The 11,871-nt window shown below is 31.9% G+C and overlaps 1 protein-coding gene across 1 annotated transcript in view; it reads left to right on the forward strand.

The window, feature by feature from the left end:
• The window catches only part of LOC129807424 (heparan-alpha-glucosaminide N-acetyltransferase-like), a 16,612-nt gene continuing 4,741 nt past the window's right edge, over positions 1–11,871 (forward strand). The window contains exons 1-4 of the mRNA XM_055856677.1: positions 1–526; positions 831–1,443; positions 1,516–1,681; positions 11,648–11,852. Of these exons, the coding sequence (XP_055712652.1) occupies positions 1,047–1,443; positions 1,516–1,681; positions 11,648–11,852 (768 nt within the window). The 5' untranslated portion in view covers positions 1–526; positions 831–1,046. The remainder of the gene's footprint in view (positions 527–830; positions 1,444–1,515; positions 1,682–11,647; positions 11,853–11,871) is intronic.

The raw sequence follows: 11,871 nt of genomic DNA on the forward strand, positions 1-11,871 counted from the left end.
AATTCGTATTGCAAATCTAGTTGTATTAAATTTAAAGAAATATTACCCTAGAATAGAATCATACTGCTCATTAGCAACTTTAGTTGCCGATCATACGTGTTAAAATGTGTTATTAGTGCCTTTAAATCACGTAACATCAAGAATTTGATCCATTTATTGATAGACAGATGAACTTTACCTGTAAAATTGACTGATATTGACTTAAAGCTTCTGTTATACTTTTACCAACATTTGATGGAACATTTTTGTTTCTTTGACAAAAATTTACGAACAAATGATAAAACTTTACGAACATTTTTCTGTGTGTTTACAAACAAGTGTTTGTAAAAGAATAAAAATGTTCGTTAAATAATCATGTTATGAACAACTTTTGTAAAAAAAAAAGATACAAACATTTACGAACTTTTTAGTGGGTTATACAACTTACGAGCATTTCATTTTTCCCCAATAGGTATTCACAAACATTTAGAAACAATTTGACGAAATATATTTTTTTCTGTGTGATTTCTTGGATGAAGCTTAAAAGGTAAATACTATTTTTAAAAAAAAAATCCTAGAGAGGAATCACAAAAGCTAAGGTCTCCGAAAATATTCTAATGACCGTTTTGAATTTTTAGATGTTAAGACAATGGGTTTCTAGGGCTCTCCCGGGTCTTAATGGGTTAATATCAATTTCCCTCAAGGTATTCCCCCCTTTGGTGTATGTGAACGAACGATGTGGGTAATTTTTCTTCTTTTACCTTCTTCGGGCACCACAAGTAGAAAGCTTCTTTTGTTGCAATTCTTTTTCAATATACAATATTTTTATGCATTTGCAATTCCACTATTAGTTTCACTTCGACGTCCGAGGAGTGTTGAGAAACATCCACTAGCCTGGCAAAAGTGCATTGTTGGGAAGATTGTCCGCTCATCTTAATTATACCGTCCCAGTGTCGTAAATCCGACAATCTCCGCATTTTATTTGTCTCATCTCAGATGTGTTTCAATTGTGATCTCAAGTGATTGTGATAAAGAGTGGGAAGTTTTCTGTATATTACGAGGTGAAAATGACCCTGACTTGGTTGGAGGAGACTGATGATGAATTCAGAGATCTTGATCTAACGCAATTGGATGTCGATCAGGCCCTTGTCAATATAACGTCCAAATTTCCGGTTCCACTGTGGTCTTATACCGTGTCAGCCGATTGCCATCGGTGTCATTTTGTGCGAAATCAGGAGATCTTCCGCAATGGTGAACTCCTGCTGGAGGTTGACTCCAAGTTCCATTTACTCTGGCGATTCTACAAGCGCAATCTGGGAAAGTTCACTGATAGCACCAATGCCAGTGACTTCATCTGCCAGCTGTCGCCGGATGTTGGGGAATTTGGTGTTTATGACATTGTGATTGATTCCGCGGGAAATTGCAACGTCCACACAGCGCATGAGCCCGTCAACATTTACTGGCGTGAGTAGAGATCTCTCTCTCAATCTCAACACTCTCCATTCGTGCTCTAATTTGTCGAAAACCACTTTCAAGCTCTGGTGATTTATATCTTTTTGATCATCAATCTCGTGGTGATCTTCATGGGTATTCGATGGGCCTACAAGAGATTCCTTGCCAAACCATCATCAAATACTTGCCCAGCGGAAGCGAGAGGGACACGCTACAAACATCGATTGCGGAGCGTAGACACTTTTCGAGGGTGAGCACAATAGAGATCACTTTCATTACCAATCTCTCTCACGTTCCATTCATTGTTTATTTTTCACTCATATGAAGATCCATTCATTGGCCACAGTTAATTGTGAAGCATTAGAATATTTTCTCAATGGCTCATCGTGATCGGGGGGAAATGCGTATGCATTATATTAGTCAGTGATGCGTGAGGTGGAATTGGATTGATTTCCAGAAAATGTTCAGAAATGCCCTACATTACATTAGCAAGTACAAGTGTAAATTGAGCAATTGAAAATACACTTTGATAGTATTTCAATTACAATTTTATACATAATGTTGCTAAATCTTCTAAGTACAAGAACATAGAACTTATAACTTCAATCGGAAGTGCTTAGTTTGCGTGATCGATCAACCATAATCGCTCCTATAAGATTTATTGATGTTCCTTTTTTTAAACAACTGAACCTTGACTCTTTAAAATTGCCATGCTGAAGTAAAAAAGATTTTAATAAAATAGACTCCGAGTCTTTCTATGGAGTGCCCCTCTAGTTCTTACAATGCCTTTTGTCATTATAATCTACCAAAACTTGCGTTAACACTTTTAATTTTCTTAGAGACTTTCTGGGGCGCTCCTCTTGGTCCTAAAATGCATTTTGTTCTTATCTATCAAAATTTCGCTTTGAAGAAAGAGGTTTTTTAATTCTCTCACTTTCTAGGGCGTACAATTGTTCTAAAGGCTTTCTTGGTGCCCAGAAAGCTCTAAAAAAGCATTTTGCCCTTATATTTTTGCAAGATTTCATGTTGAAATAAATAGGGATACTTTAAATTCCTTCAGGTGCTTTTTGGGGGCGCATAATTTGTTGCAGAGCTTTCTTGGCGCTCCTCTTGGCTCATGAAACACATTTTGTCCTTATATTCTTTCAAGATTTCGACTTCAAATAAAAAAAAAATACTTCAAATTATTAAATTAAAATTGTACTGAAAATACGCATAGCTCAAGTATAAGATGGTTTAGATTATGTATAAAACTCGTACTTCTCAAATATTGTGCATGAAATCTGCATAGCTCAAGCAATAAACGCTTTATATTGTGCTGAAAACGCCCACACCTGTTAAACATAAAACGATTAAAATTAAAAAAAACTGTTTAAAATTTAGATTCAATTTTGTTTGAACTATGCAGGACTATGCTCAATTTTAACCATTTTATTTTTGAGCTGTGTGCGGCTGTTTGCACACTGTGCTGGTGCACAACTGCACCAGCTGTTTTAAGAAGTCCACCCGCTGTGCATGTTTTCAGCACAATTTTAACCATTTCATGCTTAAGCTGTGCATGTTTTCAAAACAATCTTAATCAAAATACCATTCTTTAAAATTTTGATCTTTTACTGTTGATCAACATTGAGTACTACATTCCTTGAAAAGGAGAGCTTCCACTTTTCCGTTTAACTTTCTTTCTTTCTAACTTAAAGAAAAGCTTCCTAACAGGAGGGTTTCAAAGTCACCCTCATCTATGTACTTATTTTTTTTTAGAAATAACAGTTATTTAGAACCAGGGTTAAACTGGGAAATGGAAGAGTTATGACTGAATGAATGATGCAAGAAAGGGTTACCGGATATCCTTCGAAATTTGATATTTATTTAACAATACAATAGACGAATAAAATGTCATCTTTGGTTCTCGCTCCAGATGAGAGAAAATGTGTTTTTAGTAATAAGTTTATGATAAAACTGATCGTGTAATTGTACATTCAAAATTTCAAATTTGGTACGTTTGATACAATTAGGGTAAGTAAGTGTACCAAATTCCGGCCAGCTTGCAATTCCGACCACATTTTTTGCTCCTCAAATTTCCACGAATTTTTAGTTTTTGCATACTCTAGAGATTATACAATGCAAAAAAAATAACAAAAAATATCGCTTCGATGGGAAAGATTATCTGAAAAAGGCCTTGGAAGAATTCCGGAAGGGAAAGGAACTATGAGAATGAAGGTGGTCGGAATAGGCCACCAATTAGGATTAATACAAATTGAATTTTTTGTTGCTTTTTATAAGGTGTGTTGCTTGGAACCTTGTAGATAATTTATCGTCTTTATTTTCTCTAAAATCTTTTTTAATACATTATAAAATGAATAAAAATGTAGACATAGGATTTGTCTACATTTTTATTCATTTTAAAATGTATTAAGAAAGATTTTAGAGAAAATAAAGACGATACATTGTCTACATGGTTCCAAGCAACACTCCTTATAAAAAGCAACGAAAATTCAATTTGTATTAAGAATAATACATTTGAAACTTGAGACTTTGGCGCTTGCATGCAACTATGCCGAAATTTGGCACACTTTCCCTATGGTACATTTAAAAAAAATACAAGAATTAAACGTGAATCAATATAATTCTTTTATTTTTACCAGTACGCTCTAAGAATTAATGGATCTATAACGTTTTCAGGCGACATGGAAAAGAAAATAGTTCTCGATATTCCACTTTAATGAAGGTTTTACATTTCAAATGATAAACCCCTTTAAGGATGACAATAAGTTTGAGGCTTGATATTGCAAATTAAAATTAGAGGGAAATATGTTACCTTTGAAATGGGATATCACTTCATCAGCACTTTTTCTAACAATATGAAAATACACATACTATACAAGAACTGTTGATGAAGTGATGAGGAAGTTACGACAATTGCTGATCCAACTGACGATATGCCTTTTTTCTGTTATTATGAAATGAAGTTAGACTTTACCATATAGTATAATTTTGCTTGACAAACCAATTGTGAAGCTCAATTACTTTTTTAAAACCTAATTCCCTTTAAAAATAGGAGAAGGGAGTTCAATTTTAAAGGTGTCCCACTTCCCCTAAGTGGATTATAAAGTAAATTTTGAAAGGCAAAATTGCAAAATCGTCCTACTTCTGTATTGAGATCCCAAGATCGCAGACTTATAGTGTTCAATAACCTTTCAATTTTTATTTTTGAAAATATTCTTTTTACATGTATTATTATATTTTTTTTTATATTTTTTACCTCGTAAAGATAAATTTTAATACAAATAGGGGAAAGTGCCCATGCTTGATACCATTGGAAGCTTCGTAATGATTAAATTTTCTATGTTTCACAATATATATGTGACTTATCGCAACCATATTTTAAAAACTATAGGAAAGTGGCCAGTTTTTAAAATATATTGCAGAGTCACGTTTACTGAGAAACATAAGAAAAATTTAGTCTTTACGAAGCTTCCAATGGTATCAAGAATGGGCACTTTCCCCTAGTAAGATTAGATTATTAGTTATTTACCAACTTTTCTCCGCTAGAAAAAAAAACTATGAGTCCCAAATTTTAGAATATTCAAAAGTTAGTTAGAAATGGGCAGGTCCGGTTTCCTGAACTACTATTACTTTAGAAAAATTAAGCACAGCAAAAATATTATTAAAATTTTTTTGTGTTCACTAAAATAAAAATTAAGAAGTCAGGCTCTTGTTAAATTGATAAAAAAATAATTTTTATCTTAAAGAAAATACAAAAAAAAATTCAATTATTTGTAATATTAATAATAAATACGAAATTTTAAGAAAAAAAACGAAATGGTCAATGAAGTAACTTCTTAATTTTTGAATAATAGAAAATTTTAATTTTTTGCAAAAACGTTTCTAACTTGTTCAATTCAAAATTCTGAATAAGTATTTAAATGTTAAATCTTAAAATCAGCCTTTAAAGATTGTCTTATACGGGCTTCAGACCTAAGACTTAGCCATCTGGCTTAACTGCACTAATTCCTAATCAGCACGATTTTTTAGAAAATTGTTGTTTAGGATAGGATTATAGGGGCAAATGATTCATTAGATTTTGAAAAATCAATAAAATCGCTTGTTATTTAGATTTTTGAAACCTTTGGGAACTGGGCTAAACCTCCAGTCTGAAACCGGTATTACACTGTCTAACAAAAATAATTAATTTCAAAGCGTAAAATTTCTGTAAATCATTGCGATAAAATGTAACAAGCCTTACAACAATACGAAGCTGAAATGTCCAACCCATGAATTTCTGGGATATATATTTAAGCCAGGGGATAAACAGCTGTGCCACTCACGGTTCACTTTGAGTGCTGATCAGCGCGATCCCGGAGACTAATCGCAAGATCCTGAAGGCTGCTTACGCGATCTTTGAGACAAATCGACGCGATCTGACGATCTGCCACTCACAATTCACTCGTTTGCTATACTTATTCATCCCCAGGCTTAAAGATTTAAGTCGAATATTTAGTTTTCAATACTGAGTTTGTGGCTAAAGACGCTTCAGTTCAGATATTTTCAAAACACGTATTCCAAAGTTTATATAAACAACCAACTTAAAGTAAAAGAATCGTAAAGGAACCCCAGTATCTTAATGAAACTAATAAAGAAATTTTAAATTCACATTTTTGTTATTTTGATATTTTACTTCAAACACTTTCAGAAATATATATGACACTTTAAAAGTTTTAATGCTTAATGAGGGTGATAAGTATGGGCAGCGAGTGAACCGTGAGTGGCAGATCTGCAGGCCGCGCCGATCTGTCTCTAAGATCGTGCTGATCGCGCAATAAGACTCTCCAGGATCGCGTTAATCGACACTGTAAGTGAATCGTGAGGACCCGTTTACACCCTTTTTTACTTTAAAGAGAAACCCTTTAAAACTCCTTCACAAAACCTTCATTTACCTCCTTTACCATCTCAGTCGTGCCATCCCCTAATTTCCTACAAAAAATCATCCTTCTACAAAGTTATAATGCAACTTATTGCATTTCCAACGGCTAATCGGGCTAAATAGATCATCATATCCAATGAACTAGAACGAGAGATATTACCGATATAAAAACTAAATAACATAAAAACAATTACGAAAAAGAATTATGATGTGATGGAGCAAAACTAAAATTAGATTTTAATCAGGGTATTCGTCTCTATCAAAAGTATTATAAGAGCCCTTTGTACAAATAAAGTTGTAAATTTCATTCATTGCATTGATTACTATTTTTTTAATAAAATAAGCGGTATGTAATAAAGCATATTTGATTACAATCATGGTCAATCTGCCGAATAATAGAATTTTTAGTGAATCCAGTAGGGGAATTCTGTAATTTTCGTGGCATTGTCACGCGTGAGTACGAAACCTGACAATGCCAATCGAGCTTTTTGTCATATCATATGAGTTCAAAAATGCAATTAGTTTATTTTTTAATGAAATCCCTTTACTTGATGATTTTATGAAAATACAGTTACGTCTTGATTGATTTGTTTAACAAAATTCATTGTCATTTTAATTGCCAGAAATCTCAAATATGTGACTTCTGACAATGCCACGTGAGCTGAAATGGCAATGTCACGGCTACAGAATCGCATTTTCGAAAAAGGTCTCCTAAGATTCGAGCCCAATTTGTCATATGGCATTGCCAGAGCGTTACATAAGTCCCCTCCAGCTTTCTTTTCCAAAGTTCTCCTTAGTCATTCTTGTTTCATTTTCAAAAAAAAAAAAATTAAATTAAACATGAATTCAAATTTGTATTTCTTTCTTGCCTCTAGAAAGTACCAAATTTTGCACCGAAACATAAAAGAATAGTGTAGCATTCTTTGTCTTTATAGAACATTGAAAATTCATGATTATAATTATTACTTATATTTTAAACTTTTCATTAAGAAATAATCTTGGCAGCTCTCTCAATTGCACCACTCTATGCCTGTCTCTTTAATTTAAATTCATTTGATTTTTATTGGTGAGAAAGTGCAATATAATTTATTTTACTGCATTTTTTATTAAGAAATTTTATTATTATGGCTTTTTTCAGAAATTTTTCATAAAGCTTCGATGGTATAGGATAATTTTTTTTATAAATTCCTGAAACTTAAACAAAACCAACACTCGCTTTGAACTTGATGAATAAATTCTGTGTAAATTGATATTGAGTATTCCGGAAAAAGTTGATAAACCAAAGCAAATTTTTGCATAAATACATGACATCACATGCCAACCTCATCAAACTTTGCAAATTGTTTTCAAAGTGTTGTTGACTGATTTAATAGGAAGAGTTTCTTATTAAAATTATAGCTTACTGTCGTGTCTTTTGCTACGTTTTTTTCTCTATAAATTATATAAAACTATTAAATGATGTGCAGAAACGGAAACGTTTTGAAGTGTAATTCAATTATGCATTATTTCCAGTTTGAGGAAAGATCACAATTGAAGACGTTACTTCAAATGTGATTTAAGGTTGAAGGAGTTCACAAACTTGGACTTCACAATTGTTGTTTAGTGTTTTTTTTTGCCACATAAAACAGGTGGTAACATGTAATAGTAATTATATACTCACGAATTCATGTGTTTCTTTTTCAAAACAATCGTTGAGCAAATTTAATATCATTACATTGACCTCGATCACGTTGGAGGATTGAGAAAGCAGAAGTAGTTGATGGAAAGGGAACTTCTGGTTCAAATTTCTCGGTTCTTTGAGATAGATAAAGGGTATAGTAATGTCCTCACTTGCTTTGGATTTTTTTTTGCCTTAAGTTTTAAATAGACTCAAGGTGATTGTAGAGAATATTTAGCCGGTAAAATTTGGGGTAGAGGATATGATAAAGAAAATCATGATCCCAGATCCTAAACTCCCATTCAGTGTATAATAACTTGGGTTCAGCCTGAACTTTTCTAGATAATTTAGTAAAATAAAATGACATATCATTCTCATATTTGCAAGCATCTAGCTAAACTTTTTTAAAAACATTTCTTCCAAAGATGCTCATTTTCTCAGTTCCAACAGAATCTGTCCTATTTTTTTTAATTCTTAATTGCTTTTAATCTACATTTTTCATTCGATCTTGAAACCCACATTTCTGAGAAAAAAAAGTTTTGGTAAGCGAACAAATGGATTTTGTTGAAATTTTGTCAAAAGGGTGTTATTTGCCAATTTAACAAAACTTACACTTACATTTTATATTGAAAAACATAATTTTGACAAACTTTTAACAAAATCCACTTGGCTGTCTATTGCACAAAACTTTTTTTTTTTATATTTTGTACTTTAAAAAAAAAAGTTTTGTCAAATTGACAAATGAAGTTTGTAAAAAGGATGTTCTTCAATATAAAATGTAAAAGAAAGTTTTGTTAGTTGGGTAAACAACATTTCTTGACAAAATTTTAACAAGATCCATTTGTTTGCTTAACAAAACTTTTTTTCAGAATATGGAAGAATATCTTTTTTCCAAACTTTTCTGGTTAATTTAACAAAACATTTTTATTCCGAATATTTATTCTTATAACATTCTAAAATTCTTTAAGGAAATCATATACAGTAGAACCCCGCTATAAGCCATCGCTCTATAGTCCATAAATTATCGACCGTTAATTTCAAAACACTGATTTTAAGTTAGGTTATGTTTTTTAGTACGCGACATGAAATGTTGTCATAATTATTTTAATATTTTTGGCAAACTATATTGAGTAGTTGTGATAATTGTGATCCATAATGAAGAGAACGAGGACAAGTACCACAATCGCAAAGAAAGTGGAAGTCGTCGAGCAATTTCAATACTAAAAGTCGTTGATAATTTTAAAAAATGATATGGACTATAGTGTGACCCAAGTGTCAAATCTGGAACCAAATATGGCCTATAGCGAGACTCTACTGTATGTGAGAGCTTTATAATTAAAAACCTAGATATACTTTTTTGTGATTCTCCCGGAACTATGTAGAATTTTTGAAGGCTAGTATAATTACTTAATTAAGTTCTTTTGTATAGGAATAATTCTTTAACCATATATTTCTTATTGAAAATTAGTTTTTTGAAGAAAGTAGGGGAAAGTATTCTCCCTTCGAACGTTCATGCTTTTGAATAATGTGAATTTTCTTTTAGTTTTCCTAAGAGATTTACACATTTCTATTAAATATTAATTAACTTATTATCAATTTATTTATAATTATGTGATAATCATGACTCAATCTCTTAGGAAAAGTAAAAGAAATTCACATTATTTGAAGGCATGAACGTTTGAACGGAGAGTACTTTCCCCTAATGCTGTATATTGAGCTTGTTGGATATCTAAAATAAAAAAAAACTTTATTTTAATTTTCTAGTCAATTTATGAAATTTAATTCTGATTTATTGGTTGACATTTTAGTAAATGTTTGGTAAATGCATTTTGAGTAAAAAATGGCATTGTATGAATGAGCAGTGAAAAGTTAAAATTGAGCCGTAACAAAAAGATTTGAAACAGTGATATTATCGTCCAAAATTTTGGCAAAGGCAAAATAAAGGGTTTTCATTCTATCTGCAACAATTTTAAATGTTAAATATATAAATTAGACCCATTTTTGTAAATACAGTAGACTCTCGCAAATTCGGCTCTCTTAAGATCGGGCTACTTTTTAATTCGGGCAGCGGTTACATTTGAAAAAGTTTGTTGTCATTTTTCAAGTCCGATTATGATTATCGAATGAATCAAATAAGCTCAAATTTGGCATGGTTTGTCTTAGTTTTGATGTGATTTTGCATTATTTAGGGATTTTTATGCAATTTACGTTATATATGAGTGTGTAAACTCAATATCTATATGCACATGAATAAAAAATCGTTGCGTTTCAAAAAGTCTGTCGCCCGAATTTCTGTCTAATTCGGCTGATATTTCGGTCCCATATGCCCGAATTTGAGAGAGTCTACTGTATTTAAGTTTTTTACTGACCGTAATTAGATATTTTACTCCTCATTTTTAAATTGTTACTGCCCATTTAGAGTGTGTTTTACTGCTCGTTTGTTTTTTGCCATTTTTTTTAATTGAAGATAGATTAAGAAATTAATATTAATTGTATTTGTCAACAGATAGAAGAAAACAGAAATTTCCGCATATTTTTTATATTAATGAAATTAAGAATTGATTAATTTTTAAAGCATCTCTCCTAGCTCATTAACGCTTCTGTTTAATTGTATACCTCTTCCAGCCTAATATCCGCACCTTGATTTCTCGTTATTTTTTTTAGAGATTATTTTACGCATCAAACATTTTAACGGAATTAATCCCATTTTTGGTCAGTGAAATGAGTAAAATGGTTTGTAGTGGCTCCGGAACATCTTTTAGATCAGGAAAATGCCATGAAATCAAAATTCACTTCTTTTTCTCTCTCATACGTTTTGCATACATCTATCTCATTCTTTTACACTCTTCTTCTTCCTTTGCACATCACACCAAATTAAATTTAGTTCAATCCAATTTCACAAAAGCAAAGTATTTGAGAAAAATATTTGAATTTTGATTTCATGAAATTTTCCTGATCTAAAAGGTATGATGGGTTACAAAAATTGGAAATCGATTTATTAAATTAATGTGATAATGCCAAGATGATACGCTACCTTCTCAATTTTCCCTTTGTCAGTGATATACAGTCAAGTGTGCTAAACCGGGTGCTTCGCTATCTGGATCATTTATGACTAATCCACTTAAAATAATATTTTTATTTTTATTTCCGTAATATAGTCACTACAGTAACATAATATGACTATTCAAGTTTGAGAAAAAGCAAAAATAATATTTTTATCCATTAAATAAGTGAGTGTAATCGACTCATTTCAATCTTGTGTCAGCTGGGTTCTTCACTAAAGTATTGAAAAATTAAATTATTTTAAACTAAACACTAAAGTATTTTAAGAAAAAAGTATTTTAAATCCAAAGGTTTAATTAAAAGTGAATTAGCGAAAAGGCGACCCAGTTAGTGCATGCTGACTTATTTCGGTATTATCATTATTTTACAAATTTTCTTTAATATTTTTGGTAATCTATTTTATATTATGTTTCTGAATGAAACGGTGAATAATTCTATGGATTTAGAAGAAGTAAAAAAGAATTTCATCAGTCCAAAAACAAGCGTTTAAGTAGCACACTTTGGAAAACGATCCAGTTACCGCACCTTAGGATAATTCGTCCTAAAAGGGTTAAAAATCCTGTTTTCTTCCGCAGGATCATAACTATAATCATGGTCTTTGTGAACAATGGGGGGGGTTCGTATTGGTTCATGGAGCATTCCATATGGAATGGATTGCTGGTACCTGATATTGTGTTTCCGTCCTTTCTCTGGATCATGGGCATCTGCATTGCAGTCTCAGTAAATAATTCGATATGCCAGAAGATGTCCAAGACAAGGATTCTGCTGCAGATCCTAAAGGTTGAGTTGATCATTTCTA

The sequence above is a fragment of the Phlebotomus papatasi genome, chromosome 3 (assembly GCF_024763615.1).
Source record: "Phlebotomus papatasi isolate M1 chromosome 3, Ppap_2.1, whole genome shotgun sequence".
NCBI classification, from domain to species: Eukaryota; Metazoa; Arthropoda; class Insecta; order Diptera; family Psychodidae; genus Phlebotomus; species Phlebotomus papatasi.